Genomic DNA, 27,822 nt, shown 5'->3' with positions numbered 1-27,822 from the left:
TTGAATATTCAGTGTACATGTTCTACTCTGTTCTAAACAAACACAGATGTCAGTGACATAGCCATCTTCCTTTTATCCAATTGATTACCTCTCTTCTTTCTATTTCTTTCCTTCTTTCTTCTTCCCTCTGCCGTTCCAATTCTCGTTGTTTTTCCAACTGTTTTTCTAGCTCCAGCTGTCTTTTCCGTTCTTGCTCTTGTCGTTCACGTTCCTTCCTTTCTTGCTCTGCCCGTTCCAGCTGTGCAAGACGCTCTTGTTCCTTGCGCTGCTGTTCCAGGAGAGCCTGCCTCCGTTTTTCAAGTTCTAGATTGCCACGTTCAAAGTTCTCACGTTTTTTATCTTCAAATGTAACTTTAATGTGTGGAAACATGGGGCAAAGGAGAATTAAACCTTGTTTTGTTGTCTTGAAAACAAATTCAACGTACACTGAATCAAAGTGAAATCATCTTCCAACAGTACTCTAAACAGCTTTCAACTACTGATAGTGCAGTTCTACATGTAATCTTAGGTTTTATCATTACCTCTTACATTGTAGTCCCCTTTAAACCCACAACCTGAGGTAATAAGAGTGAATTTTAGTCCTCATTTTTCATAATTACTCATAATAGTAAAAGCACAAGAACCAGCCCTTCTTTTACTACAAGAAAGGCAAAGAATTCAGACAAAGATGTTATTTAAAAGCTATTATGCAAATGATCAGAATGTATTTAAACTTGATATTCTCATAAGACAACTCATTACTGTCGGGGAAAAAAATAGCTTGCTTAATTAAGTTGCTAAGCAGAAATACCCATGAAGACTAGAACCCTGCTGATACACATCCTCATCATTGACTGTCCTAAAACAATGCCAGCACAGGTTCCCTGACATTCTTCTCCAATACCAGGAGCTTAACCTTTCCCTATTACATTCTCTAGACTCCCCTTTCATGGTTCCTCCAAATTATTCCCTCCACATCACCTTCTGTTTTTTTTTCATACCCTTTTTGTCCCATTCCCATACTTTGTACTCTATATTTCTCTTCTCTCATGCTCAACATGTGCACTATTGGCATGCAAGTTGAATCAAGAGATCCAAAGAGTGAATGTACCAAATGCTTGACATGTTGGCCCAACATCTGCCCAACCAGTTGAATTACTGTCTTTTCTTAAGTTTGAGCCTCTTCCCTATTATCAATCACCAATTTTCACAGAAGAAGAAATTCAATCACTTTAATGTTTTGACTCTGAGAAAATTTATTTATTTAAAATTAGCCACCAGATTCAAGAGATATTAAGGTACAGACTGATAAGATACAGAATGTGATTATAAACACCATTGCTTCAAAAATGAAGGAAAAAAAGGGAAAAAAACAACTGTGTGAAAGAGGTCATTTAAAAGAAATGGGTAGAAGAGCAAAATGCTTACCATAAGCATAGGCACTGTTTAAGAAAGTAAAACTACTTAAAGGCTCAAAGAAAACATATACCAGCAGGATGAAACACCAGGATCTAAGAGGACTGCGCAACAAACTAGTATGGTTACCCAACAAAAACATGACATAACAAACCAAAGTATCAAAACAGAAGAACAAAAAAAATGAAATGGCTAGCTATTGGTTTATGTTACAGTGCTGAAGGGATGGCTTCTAAAAGTTCATAAAAACTTGTAATAAAAACTCTAAAAAAAGTCTCAATAAAAAAGTAACCCCAACCAGTTAGATTTAGTAAGACCAATTAAGAAGCAAGAAGTCATTCACTATATGAGTGATCTTTGTAGCTGAAAATCTAAATATCAAGCATACTGAAAGGTTTATGCACTCTATGTACCTCTTGAACTGGAAATAAATTGCTTTAGAACAAAAATAAACTCCAAAATATTAACAGGTTGCCAAGCCCAGAGAATGGTAATCCACTGTTCAAAGACTAAACAAAATTCAGGAAATACTAAAGGTGGCCCTGCTTGAACAGGGACTCAGATCAGATGATCTACAGAGGTCCCCTCCAACCTCAACCATTCAGTGACCATGTGATACTAGTTGTGCTCTGCAACCCATCCTTTAATCAATATCAGTGCTCTAAGACTAGATGATGACAAATGCAGCATCAGACTTCAAGAAAACAGTATAATGACCAGTCAGTTTAATCTCATGCAGGGCAAAGTAGGAGAGGCTATACATGCCTAAAAAAGATAACCACATGGAAGAATCAATGTGGGGAAGAGCTGCCTCTCAAGTCTAATAGAGAGCTGTGTTAGGAACAAAACAGAAAAGCATTATCATGGCACTGTATAAATCTACCACGTTGCTACATCTTCAACTGTATGAAATTCGGGTCATCTTAGAACAGAAGAGAGCAAAAAGTAAAAAAAGAACAAGAGGGGATCATCAGCAATGTAAAAAAGTTTCTTGTCATTTAGCATCGCTGAGGCTTTATGCATCTTTTATTTTATAAACACAGCTGCTAAATCTTACATAAAGGAAGCATTTTCCTTTACAGACCAAAAAGCCTATGTATGTGTCAAATTTTACTGCAAATAAGACAGAAAATTGAGGTAAAGTTTTCATTGCTGTCCTAAAACAGGGCTGCAAAACGCTTCCCCTATTGAAAGGACCTAAGGTAAACAGCCTAAAAGCTGTTCCTGTCTCCACTGTTAGGAACAAATGATTCAGGAATAATCTGGACCAAGCAATACTGTGTCGGTAATGCCTCTGACAAACTGACCTGAAAAGAAAATATTTCTTAAAACATTATTATAACTTCAGAGCTTATAACCTAATGGTCTCCCTGATAACAGCACACAACACATCTCTATTTAAGCTTGCTCACCTGGTAATTTCTTTTCCAGTTGCTGCTGTTCTTCTTCTAATGCTGGTTCTTCTGGTAACCTTTGGTCTACAGATACTGAACTTACAGCAGATACGCCACTACCAGAGCGTACTCTTCTGTCAATAAAAGGATAATTCCAAGTTGCTTAAAAGAACCTTCGCCCGTCAAATTTATTGACAATTAAATGATGGAATCATAAATTAAATGCAATGATGTAATCATTATTGATATTTAATTCTTATTGTCTGGAGTATTTTACTCTACAGTTGTCATTAAGATAACAGTACCCTCCAGAGTAACAAGAGTACACACTGGTGATCTAAGCATCAAGTAGCTTACAGATGTATTTAACTCTCACTAAGATCTTCTAATTATGACCAGTCTGAAGACGGGGAAATAGTGAATTTAACTATAATGAAAGTTGCAAAGACAGAGAAGATTTACAATAGCCAAACTGAAAACAAGGCACCTCACAGAAGAAACAAAAAATTATCTTCAAGACTATACTTTCAGAACATAAAGCTGTGATTGCATGTAAACATTTCCTTCCATCACTGTAACTTGTCGTCTTCCCACCCATTTCTCCACCAAAAGGAAGTGAAATAGAGAAAGAGAAGTACTGACTCAGAATTACTATTCACAAATAAAGCTTAAAAAAAAAAAAAAAAAAAAAAGAATTTGCTACAGTGAAAGTTTAGGGCACATTTTAACTCCTAAAACATCCTAGCATGTACAGAAGTATAAGTTTGAACTAAAAACTTTAAGTGCATGTAGCCAGGCAGAGTCAGCAAAACACTGACAGAAACTGTACTCTCACAAGGACGTTTTTGTGACAGAGCTTTTTTCCAGTACTCAGCACTTCAAATAAAAACAAAACAAAACAAACGATAGACAAGCATTTCCCAATGGGAAGGCATTTTCTGCCATCTATGCAGCACAAAACCAAGAAGGGCTATTTTCCAATATCTTGCTTTTCACAATCACCAGACAGCTCTCCCACATGAAACAACAATTTGTGAGTGAGACTGCAGAATTATAACTAGTTACCTAAATGAAGGTGGAATATATTCTGGAGGCAGTACAGGTGGCAATGGCTGACCAGACATAGCTACATCAATTAAGTGCATAGCCAGAATAAACTCTTCAGCTGTAAGTTTTCCATCTTGATCAATATCTGAAAGATTCCTTTTTAAAGGAAAGATACAATATAAGTAAATTATTAAAGCTAAAAAAAAACACTTTTAAAAGTACATTTGAAATATTCAGTTCCAAATTAATTCATTTTTTCCATTATTTTTTCAGACTACTTTGTTTTTTTTAACAAAAATGAAAAGCAAAATCCAAATGCATCACAATTTCCCACATTTCTCTTGTGTATCTTCCTTGAAACTAACAATACTGTCATGGCTTCCACTTTGTTTGAATGCTGTCAGTCCTATAAGCTATGTGGTAATGTTAATCAATGGGGCATTCTTTGACACATTGTGAATATCCACTGTGCAATATCATTAAAAAAATGAATGGTTCAGATGTTTGGTAGAAGTTTTTAGTCTGCTTCACATCTTCCATGAAGACTCTCCCCTCACATTCCTGAGAGCATATCTGCATTAAAATCAAAGCCATTAACATTCTAACCTTGAAAAGCACAAAAACATTTTGTCATTACGCACACGCAAGACAAAATGGATGGCCTAAATCCAGTGCTCCAACAGATTCATGAAATCTCCAATACCACCTTCACATGAAGGAGATTCTGGACAAAATTTAACAGTCTAAACATCAGCCCTTTTTTTTCTCTTTTATGCCCGTGACTCCCATGATGCTGTGTAAAATATAAGATGAGCAATTGATGTATGTTTTTAACGTCCTAGGATACAGGACTTTTCAAATCTGGAAAGTTATTATAGCCTCGTTTGATCTGTGCTTGTGGTATTCAGGCTGGGGCACAGGAACAATAGGACAGAATGAAAATTTAGCATGTAAGGACATAACTTTGATGCCCTAACCGTTTGAGTCTACATCCTTGTCCTCCCAAAACTGAAACAGCAGCTTCAGAACAGCTGCTGCTCTGCACATCAGTACTTTACCTTGTGTGCTTCTGAGACAGCAAATCAACTTCCAAAACCAACTGAAGCTAACCCCAACACAGACTGAAAACTTGTGCTCCAGGGAACAGCAACAGTGGTTTCAGTGACAGAATAAATTCAGGAAAGACAGCAATACGCAGGCCAGAAAAAGCTGTAAAGTCCACTCCATATCTCAATAGACCAAGTAAGTTTGAATGTCAAAAACTACTGTTACATTATGATGCTCCTGGAGCATCATTCCCCTGCCCATGCAACCAACTCAAGCGCTGGCAACAAGCACAGAACTTTCTGGCTAACTAGGCTGATTTGATTGCCATTTTTTCCTCATAGTAGCTTTGTTAGGAAACAGAGAAGAAGAGGGTGCTTTTTAAAGATGTAATGAAAATACCAGCACTTAGAAAAAAAGCTACAGTACTGTGACATTATATTGCAGTGACAACAGAGCTGACATCCTCACACTACAGAAGTCAGATGGATTATTTTTTTGACAGTGTTTTTTGAGGAAAGACAAATTAAAGGGATTAACTAGAAACAACTTGTAGAGCCAAACTGTAAATTAAAAGTACAAAATCAGTATGAAGGTTATTTGATAACCATAAATCAAGTACTACTAAGTAATGAAACAGAAACATTACGCATCATATAGAACAGACTTCCAAAGCGTGAAGGCAGAAAGAGACTAGATTTAGTTAGATTTATCTTTACCATATCGTAGCCAGCTGAGCCTGGGGTAAACTTGACTGCATAAGAATAGTTCTTGCTTGTGGACCTAATAAATTAAAAGAAGGGTTAACAAACAAATAAGCAGTTTTCTCCTTTTCTTGTATTACCAAGAAGTTACTGCACAAGCAAAAGTTAGATGTTAGATTTGAATAGGTAACAACAAAGTGATGTTACCAGCATAAGCAGGCTTATGCATACTACCACTCCCAGGTCCCTCAAGAAGAAAGCATTTAAAAACACATAACACATCCTTCCTTCACAACACTCAGTCAGATAAAAAAAACCACTGCCATCAACAAAAAAAAACCAAAAACAAACATCTCTTCTCCACAAAAGATGTTCACAGAACTAGTAAAACTAAGTCAGAGCATTGTTCAATTTTACTTCTAAAACTGGATAGGCACCCCTACCAGCAGATATGTCAAACACTGCAAATGGCTGCAAGTTTTCACAAAGCCCACTACATCTTTATTTCCCAGTGCCAACTTATTTGTACAAAAATAATCAGGAAAGAAAGCAAGAAAAGGATCCCAACTATAATGTGCATTGCTCCTAAAGACCATTGAGCAGCTAGGAAATTTTAACTGAAAAATATTGATGGTGATAACATAGAGGTTAAAGTTTCTTTACTATCTGAACAGCATTTAGCATGCTGTTACAATTGGTATTTTACAGTTGAAAAAGGAGACAACAATAAATGTTTCAATACCTGTTAAGTGTCCACTCATTGTTTTATCGTGGCTATTGAACAACTGTCTGTACTTCAGTCTTGATGACTGAGGTACTGCCCACTCTGCCACAGGAGGCACACTAGAATTAGAAAAGGGATAAGAAAGAGGGGAAAAAATATTAGGTTACATTTAATTGCATGAAGTGACAGGTACAAGAGGATGAAGTGCTGCAGAGAGATCAAGTTTTGTGCCTGTACTGCTTGCTGCTTGTTTGCACGAACATCCCCTTCTATTCCTGAAACCACAAAAATTTGACTTCTTGTTTGAAAACATTTGTCGTGAGTTGGTGTCTTAGATGCTTTTTAGAAAAGTTAAATGACAGGCTTAAGATTTTTACTTCTTTCTTTACCAGAAGAGAAATTAAGAAACCTAAATAGTTTAGAGGAGCTAAAAAATTTTACTGAAACATATGATAGAAAATGCTTTACCACAATCAGTGGAAGTAATATCCTGTTTTACCCCGTTTTTAACTACTTGTCTTAGCCAAATAATACATAAACTGATTAAGGAAAATAAATGTAAAATCTACTGAACACATTAAAAAGTGTGGAAAAAAATACAATTAAAAGCAATCAGATTTTTTCTTCGTGGAACTCAACAGACAAATGCAATACTTCTAATTCAGATGCATAGAAGGCTGACTGTTGTTGTCTGTAGCTATAATTTCCCATGCTTGAAGGCTGACAAGTCTTCACACTGCAAACCAGTTTGTGTAGTTTTTCTGTCTTTAGGCACATTAAAACTTTCCCCTTTTTTGTTATAGTTTAAAAAAAAAAAACAAAAAAAAACACAAAAAACAGATTATACAAGTGTGTTTGAAAGCATACCAAATTACAATGAAAAAACCAAACCCACTGAATCCCTTTTTCCTGGTCTGCTAAGCAGACAGCATGGTAAAACCATTCAAAATTGAGCTGAGGATTACATGAGCAAGCTACTAATTGACCTCATATCCTATTTTCACATGACAAGAGCCTCAAATGCTAATACCTCTATTTCTACTCCTCCAGAAGTTTTAATATTCTGGTTTCAATATTTTGTTTCCTGAGAGCAAAATAAGAAGAAGCTGCTTTCTTAAATAATGAAAATCAAAACTGAAGCTTCATATAAAAATATGTATGTATTTATCCATATGAACTGCTCTCTCACCAGCTTTGATAAATAGAGAGTTTCTACACACATTAAGTCTACTTTTGTTTTATGTATACATGTAACTCGATCTGTGATGTAACGTTTCCATACTGTTAACAAGCAAAACTTTCTTTCATGGCTACATGGTAGTTATGGAAGAAGAAATGCTGAAGGACAAAACAGTGGTCTTCCATATGCCAAATACCATGTATGCCAAGAGTCTACTGACAGCGGCTCAGCAGGCTAATATAATCACCACAAACAGAATCTTGAAATTCACACTTCTCCAAATCAAAACCAAATCACAGCTAGAAAAAAAAAAACACCACTTCAATTCCTAGTACCAACTTAAGGGATTTAGCTCTTCCAATAGTGAATATTTTGGCAAAATTACCATCTTATCTCCTCTAAAGAAATTCCATATTATCAGATACATCTCTTCAGATGACAAGAAAATATATTTTGCCTAACCATACTTTCTTCTAGGTCTTGAAATACACTTCCAAGTTTTTTAGGTGATTTTTAACAAGGAACTTTTGAGTAGATATAACAAATACTTTTGTGAGGTTCATTTAAAATATGAGAAATATTAAATATATTTATTTTAAAAAGTAATCCCGCACCTGTTAATTTTAAAGAATCTTACTTACATTTCCATGCTAAAATGAGGAGTGTCTTTGCAGTAGTGATCAATGCAAAGTATGCTTACAGAATCAAGTGCTTTTCTAAAAACCAAGTTTTCAAGAGCTTGCAAATAATATCAACACATACAATAACAGCTTATTACATTTCAGTGATTCAGTACTCATGTAGCATTCTTTGAAAAACCACAGCATGCTACAAAATCCTGAAGTAGTATCTCAGCAGGAATTGATTTCTACAAGTTGTTTTTTTTTCAGAGAATAGTTTTGTTAAAGAGAAATAGTTCTTCTAACTATGAGGAAAAACACACACATCCACTCACTCTACACCACCTTACCTAGCCACGTCAAACGATTGTGCCTTTTGCAGTTTTGTGTTCAGCTGCGATCCTGGACCAGATCTACTAAAGGAAGAACTCTTTGGCAATGTGGCTGTAAAATAAGGCGTATATTTTTTAGTACAAACTTTTTAAAGTGTGTAGTTTCAGTGACACTCCTTTAGTTCCTAATGTCAAAAAAAAAGCATTACGGTTCTTTTAACAGTGTGACTTCAAAAATATTAAGAGAAATAAACAGTGTCTAACAGAATAGTGAAAACACATAAGTGCTTTTCTCACATTGTCTTACATTTCTATTTTTATGTATATACTCTCAATTCACAAATTATATTACAATTAATGATAGAACTTACATGTATTCCACTACTTTAAAGTAATACCAATAAACAGCAGTACTTCAAAAGTTACAAATAAGGAGCAGAGGTCCAATTTCTAGTCAACAGCTTACAAGCGATTTTGATTTCTCACAGCATTGCTCAACGTGACTGACTGTTACAGTACTCAATGTTCCATATGCCTCGTTTTAACTTTCATACATGTCTGCTAAACAATTACATTGGGCTAAATCAAATTGGGCTAAATCAAATCAATTTGGCTAACCAAATCATTCCTTAAAGTAAGTTAGAATGGCTAATTTCATGTATGTTTTTCTCTGGATTTAAAGAAAACAGCAAAACGATTTGTTAAAAGCAAGATTGTACACAGAGGTTCAGTACGTGGCATACCAGGATGAGCAAAAGCAGGCAGAGGCTGTATAACAGCAGGAGCTCCATTAGCCAGGGGAGGCACTGCTGCTGCAGGAACAGAAGATACTAATGGCGGAGACATTCCTACTACTGGAATAGATGCCATTGGCACTGGGGCAACAGTTGTAAGAGATGGCATGCTGGCAATGCCCCCAATACCTATGGGGGAGAAAAGGAGACATTTTTTTTTTCTAATTTGGAGACTCCCAACATGATACAAAAATTTAATGGCAACCTGCACTCCGGGAAGTAAACACAGGATTAAACAGATAACTGAAATGGAAACTTTCACACACTCTTACAATCCGCTGCACCATTAGCACGGCAGGGGAACATAAAACAATGTAGAGGAAACAAAATAGTGTCTTACAATGTAAGCATTTAAGATCACACTGGATGTAACACTGACCAAAAAAAGCCAATTAGCATTTGCTGAAGAAAACAACTGTCTGCCTTGAACTAAATGAAGAGCAGTACTGTCAGGTTCCAGTGAATAATGAACCCAAAGTCTACGTTTAGCCACAGCTGAAAAGAACAAGCTCTGGGATAACTGCTTGCAGACTATTGTGAAGATGAAACAGTGCAAAGCTAATCAGATAAAGCATAGCAATGAGGTATTTTAGGTGTAAGCACAGTTGTGTGGATAACAAGGAGGTTAAGGAGGTCCAGTCATGCCAACGTGAAGAATGAGGATGCGTGCAAGCAGCTCACTTTATAGTAAAGAACAAATAAGAAAATCATGGATTTTGCTGAATTTCTTGGGGAGTTGATTTTATTATACATTTTCTTACTTAGAGTAGTATTTGTTCTGTTCAATTTCACTTATTTCTTAGTCAGTAATAGAAACTGTAAAATTATGGAAGTGACAACTTATCAAACAACAGGGCTTTTCTTAATGCTAGTAATTCTCAGGCACCCATCAACGACAGTCACAGCAGTGACTGAATCAGAGCGATAAAGAACCTCTTATTATGGCAAAATATCAAGGTATCAAACATGAGGTTCAGTTTCATTTAAATACATTCAACACACAACTGTGAATCACTTGTGTTGGAAAAGACCTTCAAGACTAAGCCTCAGCTCAACCTACCAAGTCCCATCTCTAAACCACATCCCTTAGCGCCACATCCACAGTCTCTAAAATATATCCAGAGATAGGGACTCCACTTCCTGGGCAGCCTGTTACAGTGTTTGACCATTCTCTTCAGGAAGAAATTCTTTCTGACATCCAATCTAAGCCCATTTTCTCATGTGCTACTACTTGTCAAATGAGAAAAAAAGACTAACATCTCCTCACTGCCACCTCCTTTCAGGTAGTTCCATTTGGAACACACAGAAAGCAGTGAAAGACCTGAAGCAAACAGGACCTCAGTTTATTTTATACAGCTTAATTGGGTGTCTGAAGTTCATTGATATTTCTCTTTTAGCACGTGCATGCAAGTGAAAGCGTTTGTTTTTGAGTCCAAGCTCTGTTGCTTCAAAAACTGCAAAACGAAAATCAAATTAAAGTTTGTTTTCTACAATACAAGCTAACTAGACAGACAAGAAAGAGCTTACCAAACCCTGGCGCACTAGGTAGAGCAATAGGTGGCTGCTTCATGACAGGAGGCAGCGCAGATGGGAGTTGATAGCCTTGTAGTTTTAATTTGATAAGTTTCATAGCTATTGAAAACTCCAGCTGATCCATCCTTCCATCATTGTTCATGTCAGCTAAAGCCCTATAAAATACACAGTTTTCACAGTTATATTCTTAAATTATGATCCTCAGGACTGACCTAGAAGCATGCACACAAAGAACCATATATTCAAGACAAATTAAAAACTACTCAAAAATAATCATGCCAGGGTAAAAACAGTCATCAAACAAGAAATTTTTAAAACCAAGAGCTTCTTGATTTCTTTCTTGGAGTGATTACTAAATAGTTTTAAAGTCACTTTTCAACTCCTGCGGAATTACAAGAAAGCAAACAGCAAGAAAGGATTAATGCAGCTGTACAAAAACTTTTCAAAATCACACAAAATAAAACTAAATACCACTACAAACAGAACCACAGAGAATTGTATGACTGAGTCTGCAAATTAGTACGTCAGCTAAACTTACAACAAAATCTTCTTTAAATTTGTGCATTTTACTAAATACCATTATGTGTACAGTTTTCCAGGCAAAAAGTAGTACACAATAAAACACAGAGACTACGCCTTGCGTAGGCTTTCATTTAGAGCAGTTGACTTAAACTGTCTTGTGTTTTTATTCCACGGTTAAGAAAACAGTGCTCAGCATGGAATGGGAGTGAGGAGGGGGGGGGAAGAAGAAGGAAGAATGTTAGATCCTGCAGTGGCAAACAAACAAACAAACAAAAAAAACAGTAAATGCATATTAATGATGTAATCAGATGTAAGCTTAGATTTTCAAATTATGCTTATTTTTTGCACTTATTTGAAAAATAAAGTACACATTTCATTACTTTAATAATATACATTTTTAAGTTCACATGTACATTTACAAGTCATGGACATGCAAAGGACCTGGGCAGCTTAGTTAAACAAAGATTTTTATTTCTAGATGAAATCTGGAAATGAAAACAAAAGTTTTCATATATGTATGTCAAAAGTTATCAAAACAGTACTGCAATAAGCTGTCAGTTATTTATAATTGATACTTAAACAATAAGGCAGTCTGCTGAACACAGTGGCACAGCATTCAAAGAAATGAAAACCCTCCCAGTCCATGTCAAAAAAAAAAACAATACTGAGGATCTCAGTAGATCAACCACATATTCCCTGGTTTAGACTGCCAGTAGCACTTTGTGAAAACTAGAAAAAATAATACTTTCAGGAGTTTTTCTTCAGTGTAGCAACCTTCTGATCATAGTGGAGTAAAATAAAGGAACACTATCAAGAATCTGCCAGCAGTATTTAAAGAAGAAAGTCCTAAGAAACCGAGTATGCTGGGGTTTACGGTCAGAAAGAGAAGTGTGCATTACACCACTCCCTCTAAGACACTGAATTAATACATACATTCCATTCACGAACAAGTTTTGGCTGTGTGAATATCTAAATGTTGCCTTCTGAGGCTCTGTGTCACAGCAAAGTTTAATTTACATATCAAAGTTGTCTGCTTTTCAGTAACTTTAAACTTTGCTTTAATTCCACTTAAGACTTTGAAAGCCCAAATTTGTAGTCAAAATCTGTTCTGGGATCCACACAGCATAATGCAATTTGGATTCAAGTTTCACAGCTCAGTATGTGATTCATTTCACTAATATTCAGTTCAAAGTAGTCTATTGCAGTAGTCAGACTTCATACCTAGTAGTCCAGCCAGCAAAAGGAAAGGAGAAAACCAGCATAGCAAAACTGGAACAAGAAAGGTATGAGTATTCATTTGGAATGAGTATCTCTTCCTTGCGGAAGGACTGCTCTGGAGTCTCAGCCTCTGACCACTTTTCCATAAAGAGCAAATAAAATATAGGTACCACCTGAAGCAATGGGCTGGTTAAAATAAAACAGAAATGTGATACTTTTGCTTTCCTGCAACTTGCAGAAATGAGTAAAAGTAACCTAGGGTAGGCAAAAGAAGCCTCTCTCCTAGAAGTGGTAAGGTTAGACTGTAGTAACAGTTAATAATAAGTGTGTCCAAAACAATTACTCGGGTTTAAAAGGATATTTTAATTTGCTTTCTCACATACATTTTTCTTTTCAGACTCAAAACAGCTCATATACATTCATCACCACCTATAAACAGTGATGCCATATTTCTGAAAGTCTCACTTGAGAGAAAAATACATTGCAAGTCTGACAAGCCTGAAATATTTACAGGTGAAGACAAAAAAAGTTACGTCGAACATGAGAAACTTCATGCTAAAACTATTTCCTCAGATACGCTCTTCTGTGGGTTTTGTATTAGAAATTAGACAAACATACAGTAAACAAACAGGATATGATAGCTTCATTAGAATATAAAGAGTGTTAAAAACAATGGAAGCTAAGAGAAGATAATTAGTTTCATTTAATTGATGCTTACAAGCAGACACCACACATTTCCAAAGGCAACTAAAGAAAACACAACAATATCAGCAGGGAAAATGTGTGGTTTTTTAATGAAAGTTTAGTTCAGTCATTGTTTAGTCATTTTTCTGTTGGATGCCTAGTGGAAAAGGGAGAACAAAACACAGGTTTATATAGCTAGTAGACCTGTAGATGTTCATACAGTGTCAGAGAAAAGAGTCAGAAAGAAACCTATTCTAGCAGATTTTTTGACTGCGCTCCAATTAGCCAGTAGTCCTCCCAAAGGAAACGTCTTCCTCAACACATGGAGAAGTCAGCCAGTTCCACTGGGACCAGCTTGCACTGACAACTCAAACTAATAGTTTCACTGTTCCTTACATCTCTGCATTTAAGCAAAGATTTATTTATAGTAGTCTTATTTATTCAACTTAAGCACCTTCTACAAACATGCAACTACTTTGATTTATAAAATTGAAGGCCTTTCATCACAGAAGCAAAGGCATGGTGAAACACATGGCCATGAAAATGCATAAGAGTTTTAAGTTCTACTGTAGGCAAGCTGACTCTACAGACACAACCTATTGTAAGAACATGTAAGCCTTTGCATTCAACATGAGAAGATATTAACTGACCAGTATTAAGAAACTTTAACGTGCACCAGTCTTATTGCTGGTTCAGCTCACTTATTCTGCATCAATGACTTTGTTAGTTAATTCAGGAGTATGAATTTCAGTGAAAAAAGAAAGTACACGCTGAAAAATTTATACCTGTTTTTACAGCTTGTTAACAAAATCAACTTTTTCTGGCAAAATCTTTAGTGAATATACAGGACAAATTTCCATTTCTAATGACTAAGCCTAGTTGTCATACTGTAACATTACAGTGTTACTTTTGTATAAACATCACCTTCAAGGCAGCAAGTGGCTGACAGCAAACACTACCTAATTACACTGTTCTGCTTATAATGAAATTTGGAAGAACATAATGTCCTTAAATTTATTTCACTTAATGTCTGGCAGGAAACCTGTGGAGAGCAGTAAATGGATTAAACATTGACTAAATATTGATTATATTTCATAGAACATGCCTGTGTTTACAAAGGGGTTTTTTCTAATGATAAAAATTATAGCGGGCTTCATCACAATGCTTGATTTCAGGTGATCAGATTTTTCCCCTACAAATCTCTTCCTGCTTCTCTCCTCTGTACTGCAGAATGCAGATGCAACTTGACTATTTCTGCATCTACGAGAGGCAGAAACTAAGCACGCAAGCTTTTTTTCTTTTCTTTCAAATGCATGTATTATTAGGCTACAATATGTATCTATCTCCATGAAAATAAGTTGTGAGCTTGTGAAGGAAGCCTATGTCTGGAAAAAGTAGTGTCAACCAGTGGCTTTAGTCTGTCCCAAATAAAACAAGTAACTCCAAACGGATGAAAGCAGCTGGCATTGATTACTTGTGTTCCCATTTAATTCAAGAGAGACAGGCTACACACAAAATGCTTTTAGAGGCCACCACTCAGGAGAGCTTTAGAAGAAAGCCTGATTATAACCTACTTAAAAACAGCTATCTTTCAAGCCATTGCACTCTTGATTCAAAGCCTACTTAGAGGCTTCTTAATAGATTACCAGCTTGGCGCACTACAAAGTTTATAAAGGACAGAATAGTTCCATACATGACAGACCATAATAATTCCACTAATTTGCTACGCTGAGATTTCTTCCTCACATCAATATCAAGTAGAAAAGACATAGGAATTCTCAGTGCCAGAAAACACAGTCCTACTGTTTTTAAGGAATATGAATTCTAGGGAAGCTTTGACTAAGAGCAAAAATTCAAGTAAGATATAGTCTTTAGAGGTGCATCACAGAAAACAGTTCCACCAAACGCAGAATATCCTCAAAGCAGTCCCCCAAAGAAGACATTTAGCTGATGCTTCAGCTGGTGTTTCTTGAAGTTTTTTTTCATGATAAAAATAAATAGCAGTTCCATTTTATTTAAAATTAAAACATAGGATAGCTACTATGATTGTTATCACTAAAACAAAACCTTCTCTCAAGAGATATTATGTTTGGAAATTCACAGAGGGCTGGCCGTTTCTGCACAAAGCTGGCCAGTCACTCTTTAGGCCAATCCCCCCCACAATTCCTTTCCCAGTTGTGTTTTTCTATATAAGAACTTCCACAACCAACAAAATAGACTAAAATTTCTATTAGCATAGGATTATCTACACATAGATACGATTCTATTATATAACACACAGACAGATATAATTCCTTTACGAAACAAATACTATGCTCTTGCCTGCATCTGTTACTGATATAATAAACTGTATTCAAGTAAGTAGAATTATTAAAAATAAGAAAAATGCTTGCAACACCCAAGATGCATACAATTCCACATTTCCAGGATCAGAAAAGTAATATGAAGATTTGTGGAAGTTGCCCAAATTCAGAATAGTGATTTTAGGATACTGCTATTAACTTCTAGATTCACAGAGCAAGTGTTTCGCTTCTAAATCTTAACCCCAGGAGTTAAAGCAAACAGTGATTCACATTTTTCAGTGTGGTCTGGAACATACTGTGACATCCTTTGGTGGCCGAAATGGACTTTATGTCACTAAACAGTCTGACTGCTATTGTTTCTGTGGGACAGTATTAATACGTGGGAGGTTACAAGCATTCACTGATCCATCAAGAAAAGAGTTAAATAATTAAAGTGGTGGGAAAATAAAGATTTTCTTTTCATTTGTTTTCTTTTTTTTTTTCTCTTTTATTTTCTTTATTTTTTTAAAGGGATTCTTATTTTTATTACCACTATGCCAACATTGGCTTACTTGGTTACGCTAATTCCAACTGTGAATGCATACAAGTGATCTAGACTCTAACTTAGGTAATTACTTCTCTTAATTCAGAGATAATTGAAAAACGAAGAGATGGTGAAAAGGAGAGATATCTACATTGTTTTGTATGGCTTTAAAAGGCAGCATGAGTAAGTTTTAGTTCAGCTTTATTGAAAAAAATGTGCAAGTTCAGGCCTTGTCTCTATGACAACTACAGAACTAGTGGAATGATTCTCTCCCTCTCAAGAGGCTGAAAAACTACATAATTCAGAGAGGAAGAGATTTTCGAGTCAGACTATTTACAACTGTTTAGTTTTGTTAACACCTATTTAAAGCTCATGCCTATGGAATCATTTTGGAGAAAGGCTGTTTTGTGTAAGCCAAAATTTCCTTGCTTTTTAATTAAGAGGCAAGAGAAGTTCCACAGGGTCATCTGAACTTCCACTGAGTCTTCCTGCAACTAAGGTAACCAGATCAGAATTGATATTTGTAAGACAAAAGTAATTTGAAACAAAAATAAACTATTTATTTAAAAGCTGTGAAAACTCAGCCCTTCTTTAAGGCATGCATATTTCCAAAGCAAATGTTTTTCTTGAATGAAAATAACATTCCTTCTCCATTCTGTGCAAGATTCTGCCTTTGGAAGCCCTTATTACAACAAAAAGTTTTCTTAAGTTCAATAAACCACTCCTTCTTTTCAACAGTTAACAGCAGAGGAAAAGTAAACACATTTTCCAAGAGTTGCTCTTGTAGCTTTTCCACTCTAGAAAGTTCCTGCAGTAACACAGCTAATGAAAATTATGAGCAGCCTATGTAAGTTAGCTTTTCTGAATCCAGAAATTTCATGTGATTTGGAGAGGAAATTCTCCAGCATGAAGAACTGGGAGACTGTAAAAATGTCTGTGTTGTGTAATACACAGCAATGTACATTTTAAGGTATCTAAATTCACCAAGAAATAGTAAAAATGTCAAGCTTTCAAAATGTATTTCTAGTTACAACAGAAATAGTCCACTGCCAATCTTAATTTAATAACAAATTTTGTTGGTGTTACATAGGTTGCCCAATAAGAAATACTTTTCTTACTATAGAATCATAGAATCACTCAGGTTGGAAAAGACCTTAAAGATCATCGAGTCCATCCATGACCCAACCATACTACCCTAACTAACAACCCTCAGCTAAATCATGTTCCTGAGCAGCACATCCAAACAGTTTTCAAAAACATCCAGGGATGGTGACTCAACCACCTCCCTGGGGAGCCCATTCCAGTGCTTAGCAACCCTTGCTGTAAGGACATTTTTCCTGATATCCAACCTAAACCTCCCCTGGCACAACTTGAGGCCATTTCCCCTTGTCCTGTCACTTGTCACCAATTAGAAGAACCCACCCCTTCTCTTGCTGTAAGCACCTTTCAGATATTGAAAGAGAGCAATAAGGTCTCTCCTCAGCCTGCTTCTCCCCAGACTAAACAGCCCCAGTTCCTTCAGTCTCTCCTCATAGGGCACATTCTCCAAGCCCTTCACAAGCCTTGTTGCCCTTCTTTCAACCTGCTCCAGCACCTCAGTGTCCTCCTTGTACTGACGTGCCCAAAACTGAGCACACTACTCAAGGTGAGGCCTCACCAGTGCTGAGTACAGGGGCAGGATGACGTCCCTAGTCCTGCCCACCGCACCATTCCTGATACAAGGCAGGATGCCATTGACCTTCTTGGCCATCTGGGCACACTGCTGGCTCATATTCAGCCAACTGTCCATCAGTACACCAAGGTCCCTTTCCATCAGGCAGCTTTCCAGCCACTTCTCCCCAAGTATGTAGGTTTGCCTGGGGTTGTTGTGACCAAAATGCAGGACCCGACATTTGGCCCTACTGAAACTCATACAATTTGCCTTGGCAAACCAATTCGGGCTATCCAAGTCCCTCTGCAGTGCCCTTCTCCCTTCAGGCAGATCAACACTCCCTCCGAACTTGGTGTTGTCTGCAAACTTACTGAGGGTGCACTCAATCCCTTCATCAAGATTGTTAATAAAGATGGATTTAACTCCATTGACCACAACTCTTTGGGCTCAGCCATCCAACTAAGTTACTTACATTGTACTACTTACAATGCTTAACAATGCTATTAGTAAAGTTTTACCAAGGCATTCAGTGGTATGAAATGAAGTTTCCAAATCACTAACTTCAGAAAGTAGGACAGCTACTTCCAATAACTGAAAAAGTAACTTCAAAACACAGCTATATTATACTAGAAAGCATATTTGCATTGTAGACTTCAGGAAGCATGCTTGACAAAATGGGTGACTTTAAATGCCAGTATACAGAATATTATTACTTGTCAAGTCTGTACTAATAAGCTTCACACTGTCAACTACAATGTTCCCCTGCTGCATATACTCACCATATCTGTGCTAACACCGGCTGAGGTAACCCAGACTGAAAAAAAAAGTTTCTAGCTTGATCACCTGTAAAATAAATAGGATATCACTTCAGAAAATGCTAAATATATATATGAGTAAGGAGGAAATTATAAATCGAAATATCTAAATCAGAAGCAACAGTAAAGCCATAAATACTTAATGCTACATACACATAACAAAAAAAGAGATTTAAATTGGGTTTGTCACTCGAGAAACTACAAGATATTTCCAGCAAGCACTTGCTGTTTCACTCTGTGACAGTCAGCACCACCTGGACATGAACATTCAGGATAACAGGAAATTCATAGTTCACATTCCCTAATCTGTGTCAGTGGCTCTTTGAGCAACATACTCTTTGTGAGAACAAGAAAAATATTTCTTTCCAAGAAAATTTGTACCAATACAAACTTCCTGATATTTTGTTAGTGCCATGATAGCCAGCTGGCACTAACTAAATAAAGTGGTCTTCATCCTGATGTGAGTCTGATAACCCACCTCTAATGTAATGGTGCATTTCATTTTTCCAAGTATGAATTAAAAGTAAAAAACAATAACAAAAAAATTGGGCTCTTGGAAATGTTGTGACCTGTAAAGAAAATAGGTAAACAAACTAGCAATAGCACTAAATATCAAAAGAGATCAATAAATAACAGTGCAAACTTGCACACTGAACTGTAACAGATTTTATATCACGTCTGTTACCTAACAGAGCAGAAACATTATAACAGGAGGCATGCACTAGTGTGATGTGTGATATTGATTTGATACTCTGGAATATTTTTTTTGATGGACAGCTGCTTCAGTCACAAATGCAAAACATAGAACCATATGGGCTGCTATGAAGAAGTTTAATTCCATCTCAGCAAGACCCAGGACAGTGAGTTACTTCATTAAGGACATTGGAAGCACTATAAATATTACTATGTATTGGGGTGATTCCACATCCTGAATTATTACTACAGTCTCACAACAGAACTACTTTATAAAGCCAGTTACAAACAAGTTTAATTATACTTAAAAATCAAGTGGCATAAACCAGGAATAGTGTGCGTGTAATATCAGAAATGGTGGAGTCAACAGCGAGGCATACAAATATCGAGATGTAAAGTGAACAAGTGAAGTTCTATTTTCTAAATTCTTATGTCCTATTTTCTCCTAGGCAGCTCTGTACATACTTAGGCTCATTACCTAAGATGCAATTAAATGAAATTAGATCTGAAATCTCTTTAATTACCAGTGATAAATCCAGATGTTGGTTTCAGACTGTGGAACTGTTGATCATGTTTAGCTCTCTCCTCCACAGTAATAGCCCAGATATCCAGGTTGCCTAGTTGAAAAGAGATGGAGAAATATAATTAGAAAATAGCACCTAAAAAAGCCTTCCTTATTTTGTCGTGAGTTAGCTCTCCCTCTCCCACACTATTTCTGAGTATATCATCCCATTTTGGACCTATGAAAACAACATACAAATACACAGAAGCTATTCCCCCGAAGTCTCTAGCTGAAAGCTCCATGAATTCTTAAAGAGATACTTGTGTACAAGAGGTACTTGTGATCCTAGTAGAACTAAATGTTAACAAATTACCATGACTGCTGAGCACTGATTCACTCATCTGGCTCAGGGGAATCTTAAGTCATAACTAGTCAATCTAAAGTGCAATCACACTTTAAAATGGGTTATTAAAAGACAACATCAGAGGACATAATACAGAAAGGTCACAAAACAAAATATTTAGGGGGTGGGGGCCAGCTGCCTTAAAGAGCACATACAACTGAAATGCAACTCAAGTTCTTCTAACTGAAAAGGTATGTCAACTCATGAGATGTGTATTACATGGTTTTGTACTCTTGTAAGAGAAGAACTCTTCATACTTGTCTAGGAGAAGTGTGATGCAACAAGACAGCTAACATTTTTCACAGGCAACAATAGCACCACATGGGAAACACAGTTCAGGAGCACACTCATCCTTCCTCTGAAACTGAGAAGTCTGAGTATCAGATCATGTTATGCAGCCCAGATTCTTCACACCACACTTGTAAGTTGGACACGAGTATTCAGCGTGCGTTAAGATTTACTGCACCTTCTACAGTACTTATGCTCCAACAACGTGTTCCTTAGTTCTACTTTAATTTTTTCAGCAGTTTTTCCTCTCTTCTAGACATTTCACTAATACTAATACTGCATTGCAGACTAGTCTGAACAATTTGTAGACCAGTTACACATCATGACTTCAACACCTAGAGAAGTATCTTATGCTGATGCAACTTCCTGTAACTCCTACTGTATACACATGCGGTGATCTGAAGGCATCTTAGTTACTGGAATTACTGTTCTGTGAGAATAAAGAAGAGAGTTAACATTCACTCTGTCCCAGCACTAAATTCTCAGAGACTCATTTTCAGGTAATAGGGCCTATAAATCTCTACAGCAAGCATTTCAAACTGCTTATAGAGTGAGGCAGAATCAAACTCAGCAGATAAGAGGAACAGGAGGATTTCTTGCCTCCTGAATTTCTTCTAATTAAAAACTACTTTGATGAGGTAAAAGGTACTTTGAGAGAAAATGAAATGGACAACTGGGAGAGAAACATCCTTTTAAATGTTAAGTTTCATTAATGACATAAAACTCTATCTTTGGTAACAAATTCTCATCTCTGTTTCAGACAATCTATGAATTTCTAGAAGGCAGGTTGATAATAACTCGTTCAAAGAAAGGGTATTTGGTTTTTTTAGGAGTACTCCAAAGAAACAGAGGCACTGTAAATACGTTTCAGAGCTGTGCTGCCTATATGAATGAAACTGGATTCTCCTATGAATGTGAATGTTCCAAAACACAACACTTAGTATAAGCAATAATCTCCCCAACCTTCATGCAGACCTCTGGCAGGACTTTATGACCAATACACAGCGTAGGCCAACTAACAGCAGATGAGCATCTGCCTGTAATGGAAACATGACTACTCTTGTCTGGCATAAGATCAAAAAGCTGGATGCAGTAAGGTGCACGTGCAGAGAAAATTTCTTGAATATAGTTTGACTAAAAGAAAAATACCACAGCATATGTAATGATCCTCTAAGTTGCTCTAGCCTGGTTTGAGGTGTACATGACTCCAGTATTCCCTCCTCCTCTGAAAATACCACAAAAAAAAAAACAAAAAACAGCTCTTCCTATCTATTCCCAAAAGAAATAAACCCCAAACTAAAACTCTTTTGATCTGAGGTAAGAAAAAATGTTATTAACTATTTCAAAACAAAAAAATAATGCTTTCTTCTCTGGATTCCCTGAAACTAAAACAAATGACTGTATTTTCTTCTTCCTGATAGAGATTTGGTTGGTATTAAAACAGTAGATCTCCTCTGGGGGATATGAACATCAAAAGAACTGATGCTAAGTTAAGCAAGTATAACAGTCTCTTCAGGAGGGCTATGAATGGCACCTCTGATAGTGCCTCATCTCCATCTTTTGTTATTTGAGGAAACAATGAGATCTATAGGAGAGCATCAAGTGGGATCTTTCCCAGCACCAAGACATCATTCATGGCTTCAGATCCTTGATGCCAACATAGAGGCTACAGTGCACTGCAACATATTTGAATGCAAAGGAAGCAGTCACCAAACCACAAAACTGACTCATTAGAAAGTTATTCTTGAAGGCAGCAGCAAGCCCTCTAAGCTTCTGTTCTTATACAGGGCTTGGCAATCATCACATCTGCAAAAGTGATGCAGGGCACTCTCATACATGAAATGGGCATTTTCTTCTCATGAACAAATCAACAGAAGGTTGCACACACCATTTTCTCCCCAACTATTAAACAAAGCCTATTATGCACATTTGCTTCTTTTAGATAGTCATCCTTAAAATGAGCAGTGTTCTAGAACATCCATGAGTCACTCCATTTTGAATGGTGGGTGCCGTGCTCTTTCCATTCACCATGAAGACTGGAATATTCTTGAAATAGAAGGAAGTGAAATAAAACCAAAACCAGAAGCATTTATATTTATATGTAGGTGAATACTACAGATCATACGTTTGGATCAAGAGGTCTCCCAAGATGGAAACTGAATAAATTTCACCTGCATATTGAACAGTGACTGCAGGTAACAGTAAATGACAGATTCTTGAAAAGGGGAATAATTCCCCCACAGGAACCAAAGATTTCTTTACAACCCCATTTGTTTCTTAGATTTTTCGTGTCATTTTTGTAAGTATTGGTATGATGCTGCCTGGTAGATTTGGTTTAAGTACAAATATATTAGCAGGCATCTCTCACGCCACATTTGAAATTAAAGATACACCAGAAACTACATTAACCACATGCTTATTTGAAGCTACTCACTGTAGAGTAGCCAGATTGGAAAAGCTGTATGAGAAGAAATGTGAATTCCTTCCTTCCTGAAGTCACATAGTACAGTTAACAAGATCCTGGACAACATATGCAAGATCAAATGGTAATACATAAAGTTGAAAAAATAAAGCTGCTATCCATCTGCAACGCAATAAGAACTCTCTGAAGATGGTAGATTAAAATGCTTTGAAGAAGTTTCTGTAAGAATGTATGTGTTCAAATATGCGTGCATGCAAAGCACAGCCCTAACTATAAACACAAGGGAATACATGAGTCCAAACCAGTAGATTCCATTCATATCATGACTACTCTTAGAGTGTGAAAATGAAGCTTTTCATATCTTCCTATATAATCTAGAAGTGTATCCTATGTGATCAGCGAATTTATTTGATAAAAACTTTCAGTAGCCAGTTTTGTTCACAACTGAGTATGTCTGGCACCAAACAAGATGTAATTCCAAGGCTGATAATCAAGGCAGTGAATGGCAGCTTCCTATTACATATTTCTTCTGGCTGTCAATTGCAAAGAGAAATTTCTCTTGATTTGTTTCACATGCTTTTTCACAGTGGCAGAGATTGCATCCAAACAACTGCATACTTTGAACAATGTGCTTTTTTCTTCTGAAGCCTCTTACTGAAACTCTAATGTTAAATAGAAATTTGGTTCCTAGCTACATCACATCCCAAAAACTAGACTTCCATTTATATATTTATATATTTGTACACATATTTATACATATTTATATATTTGTATACATAAACACATATGTATATACATTTTTATGTATTTATGTATATTTACTCACACTTATGTAAACATATATATGAGAATCATATCTGTATTTTCAAAGAAATGTCCACAACAGATGCATCATTCAAATGGAATCAAACAAGTTCCAATAGTTACTAAACATTTATCTTCTAATTTAAGCACAGATTTGGGGACGATGATTAAAGTGATAGCATACAAAGGCATCTGCCATACTCTTTAGCAGTGAAAAAGTCCAGGAGTCCTAAAACAAAAATCACATCTGTTTCTCAAGCACCAACAGTGCTTGTGAAGCGAGAAGTCATCATATTTAGGTAACATTTTAGGATCTCCTCTGGGGAAACAAACAAACAAAACAGGCCTGAGCAGGGAAACTTAGGCAGACAAAACCAGGTACCTTCAGAATGTTGATATGCCCTGCTGTTAGTCGCTGTGTCACCTGGATCTGCCCTAGTTACAAAGTGAGGACTGCAATGAATCAATGTGCAAACAGGGAAACAGTGCAACCTTTCTGCTTGACCCTCCCGACATGCCTTTGCAAAATTTCAAGCATGTCCTCTAATGGGTCTGCAAAAACATCACAAGTCAGCTAAGATATCGCTACGGTAAAGGTGTATGACCAAAAAACACTTCAATACAGAACATATTTGGAAGACAAATGGAAGACATTTACACAGATTTTTTGCATATAAGAATATTTCAGAATACACTGTGAACAACTTACCCCCAAAAGGTGTTGGAAACTGAGCCATGGTTCTTCCACTTTTAGCTTATTAATGGATGCCTGAAAATTTTAAAAGAAAAACACAGTCACGGTTACAGCATCTTCCACTTCCAGTGTACCACCACATAATCAATTAGTACAGAACAAACCAAGGCGATGAAGAAGTGATATAAATTCTGCTTGTGAGAGCAGTTACTTACATGAGATCTAAATGTTGAATTTCTTGCACTGCACTATACATCCATGAGTGTCCTTTAATAGGAGAAAATAGCTACGTTTCAGTTCTGTTCCAACAATGTCCTCAAAAATGATCTTCGTTTATAAATAATCAGTGATGTAGTAAAGAATAGAATTGAGTCAGCCACAACTGACAAGATCTCAGTGACGCTGCTCAATGCTGCGTTACTTTACCAAGTGTAACAGCTCTGCTCCTACTAAAGAGCAAAACTGGCTCTGGTTCCAACTGTTGAATCCATACAAGGCTGGCAGAGATCTGTTTTTACTCCTGACCAAAAAAATCATGTAATGCACTGCCTTGCTTAAAGTTCCTTTGTTTAAACCAAGTACATTAAAAAACAAAACTAGATTGCAAGACTCCTTTACCCCTCCGTTAGCTCACAAAGCGTGTTTAGATGAATTCAGTACTAAAGCTGACATCACAAGGAAAAACACTTTAGTCGGTGAGTGATACTCTTAATGCTGCTTGCTTTTCAAATAAAAGCAGTCTAGAGTCCAGAAATTTAATCTTTAGCAACAACAACAAAAAAACAGGGAAAACATTTTTCTTGCTCCACACAAAGACTGACATGAATTGCCTGAGCTGAGGGGACAATAGCCAGCCACGGAGCCACCAAACAATGCGAAAGCAGCCTCTTGTCCTACTAGATTCCACTCATGTTTTCCAGGCAACAGGAGAAAAGCAAAGGAAGCAGAATCAGAAGGAGAATTATTTAGACTGCTTGAGCAGCGGCAGAAATTTATCAATATCACTAAGAAAAGGCATTAACTTGCACCAACAATTTCCTTTTGTCTGAATTTCTTGCTTCCTCCCCTCTCCCCACCCCCTTTCACACTTCCCACATACTCTTCTAGCTTCCAACTTGGGAACCTACTACACATACACTCCACAGATGTCACTGAAAAAAATAAAGAAAAAAAAAAACAATGACACAACAACAAAAACAACCCAGCACTTCTGCCTATCAGCATCTCCCCATCAGTTGCAATTTTTTCCCTCATAATTTGGCAAAGCACTCAAGCATGATACACAACTCAGAAACCTTCACCCAAACGCCAGGCAACATGGTCGATACTAATTTCATGCACGGAATTCATTACCATAAAAGATTAAAATACAGTATTTTCAAACTCTGAAGTGTACAGACTTCCTTTATCACTATGCTTCTGTTTTCAAGTCTATGAGCAAACCCTACAAGAATTCTTATAAATGCCACAGATATAACACTGAACCTTATGGCACAAGCAGCTTTTACACACAAGTCAAAAAGAGAGTAGGAGAGACATGAGCAGAGCAGATTCTCTCCCTGCTTCCATTTCCCATAATATGCAGGAGGACAAGAAAGGCATTTAAGGCTGGCAGGCACAGAAGGGCAGGAACAGAAAGACAGACTCTCTCTCAGACTTGAGAAGAAAAAGAACTTAGAGAGTGAAAAAGAAATAAAAGATCAATATTCTCCAGTGGGAGAATTTGTTTGCTGTTTATTGCCAATGTTACATCCATCTTCCATAACCAGAGATTTCATTTTACATTTCATTTGAACCCCAAGGGGTACATACCCAAGGGCTCTATCTCTGCAGATAAACTCTGCAACTGCAGACAGCTAATTCCAGCAGCTCAGGGTTTGTTACGTATGAAAACGAAGGTTAAAAGAGAAAAGGAATTACACAGCATTCTAATGGTGAGTGACTTTGTAGGGTTTGTTTTTTGTTTTGGGTTTTTTTTTTTTTGGTTGATTAATATTTGGGTTGAAGAACTGCTGCATGAACTCCTTCCCCTGCCCTTCTTTGATCCTCCCAACAACCCCAACAGGAAGACTTAGCATGGTGAAACAAAATGATGTAGAAGCTGGAAAGATGACAGCCAAACAGTATGGGTAAACATAGATACCTTAATAAAAACTGTAGGTTCTCTCTAGTGAACTACTAGTATTCATATTTGTAGGGACATATTACTTTGGGGTTTTTTTGTTTGGTTGGTTTTTATTTATTTTAACCCTCTAACAGATTTGATTGCAGCTGACCAAGAGTTCAGAAGTTGCTCAAGCAGGAAGTAGAAGAGACCGTAAGGGGAACCACAACCGCACCACTACTAAGCACTGTCCTTAGAAAGCCAGCCTCAACCCCTTAACAACACAAGAAAAATTAAGGAAGTAATGAAATGTTAAGGGTTCATCAAATATTTTATTTTGCTCAGATATTTTATGTTTCCTTTAGAAAGAGCAATAGAAAGCTCTGAGCCACTCATCTTCACCTGCCCACAAAAAGAGCTTAATGTATTACCTCTCTGGAACTATGGAGGTGAAAAGCCCACAAAGACGGGAGCACCCATTTCCAGCAAGGAAAGTAGGGGAAGAGTGTATTAACTCTCAAAATAACAGGGTTGATAAAAATGAAATAGCAGGTTTTTTTCTAGTGAAACTAGTGAAATCACTGAACAACCTGGGTTGAAAAGGACCACAATGATCATTCAGTTTCAACCCCCCTGCCATGTGCAGGGTCGCCAACCACCAGACCAGGCTGCCCAGAGCCACATCCAGCCTGGCCCTGAATGGGCAAGTTTCACTAGAAAAAAACCCTGTATTTTTACTCTCCTCAAGACGCCGCACAACATTTCTATTCCAAAACAGTAACTCACAAGATCAGTTGGGCATACAAAACATACAGTAATCCCTGAAGCAACTTATCGGTCACCTTGCCTTCCTACAAGAAACAAAGTATAAAAATGGAAAAACAAAACCAGATAAACCACATCCTTTTCAAGAATTCCAAGTTATGGTCAAATACCCCCAGGCAGAATGTCACGTGAGATTATCACAGACTAACAGCAAGTTTTGTTGCTTTCCCATGTTACACAGAAAAGTCCTTAGACTACTGTTAATGAAAGGACATCAACAGTTTCAGCAAAGCCTGGTTATTTTAGATAGATGTTGGAAAATAATTTGAGGCACTCAAGACTCTTGCCCTTTGGAGATCAGATCATGAATACAGTTACCAGTTTTAGGCACTTATTCAGAGTTTCAGTTCTTCACAAGTACCATTTACTATCCCGAAACACCCTCCCAGTAGTCAGGATGTTCTACTGTTTCTCTGGGCACAGTCACAGATGCTGTTCACTTTACTGTGGCAATGATCAAAAGGGCTGAGAAGGTCAATTTCATAAACATAGTATCTATCACCTGCTAAAAAGAGTAAGCTGGCTACAAATGGAAGAGAAATCACTACAAACCCAGCAGGTAGGCAAAAGATGTTGTAACAAATCACTCTTCTCTTTGTTCTGC

At 36.9% G+C, this 27,822-nt stretch overlaps 1 protein-coding gene across 38 annotated transcripts in view; it reads right to left on the bottom strand.

Annotated features, from left to right (window-relative positions):
* Window positions 1-27,822, bottom strand: part of LOC107323073 (intersectin-1) — a 115,566-nt gene that overhangs the window by 64,468 nt on the left and 23,276 nt on the right. For 31 of the 38 annotated variants that reach the window (XM_085528854.1, XM_085528798.1, XM_032448787.2 and 28 more), the window contains exons 2-12: window positions 24,305-24,364; window positions 19,701-19,793; window positions 18,448-18,511; window positions 10,762-10,922; window positions 9,184-9,363; window positions 8,459-8,552; window positions 6,327-6,427; window positions 5,600-5,663; window positions 3,855-3,992; window positions 2,808-2,923; window positions 89-351 (exon numbers count right to left, since the gene is read on the bottom strand). In XM_085528854.1, coding sequence (XP_085384980.1) covers window positions 89-351; window positions 2,808-2,923; window positions 3,855-3,992; window positions 5,600-5,663; window positions 6,327-6,427; window positions 8,459-8,552; window positions 9,184-9,363; window positions 10,762-10,922; window positions 18,448-18,511; window positions 19,701-19,793; window positions 24,305-24,332 — 1,302 coding nt within the window. In that variant the 5' untranslated portion in view covers window positions 24,333-24,364. Of the gene's footprint in view, window positions 1-88; window positions 352-2,807; window positions 2,924-3,854; window positions 3,993-5,599; window positions 5,664-6,326; window positions 6,428-8,458; window positions 8,553-9,183; window positions 9,364-10,761; window positions 10,923-18,447; window positions 18,512-19,700; window positions 19,794-24,304; window positions 24,365-24,504; window positions 25,293-27,822 lie in introns of those variants that run through there. The other 7 variants (XM_085528905.1, XM_085528912.1, XM_085528923.1 and 4 more) reach the window with 2 other exon arrangements.

This window comes from Coturnix japonica, chromosome 1, assembly GCF_054131305.1.
Source record: "Coturnix japonica strain WE chromosome 1, WE-NBRP24, whole genome shotgun sequence".
Taxonomy (NCBI): domain Eukaryota; kingdom Metazoa; phylum Chordata; class Aves; order Galliformes; family Phasianidae; genus Coturnix; species Coturnix japonica.
Note: the sequence above shows the minus strand (reverse complement) of the source record. Positions and strands in the feature narration are given on the sequence as shown.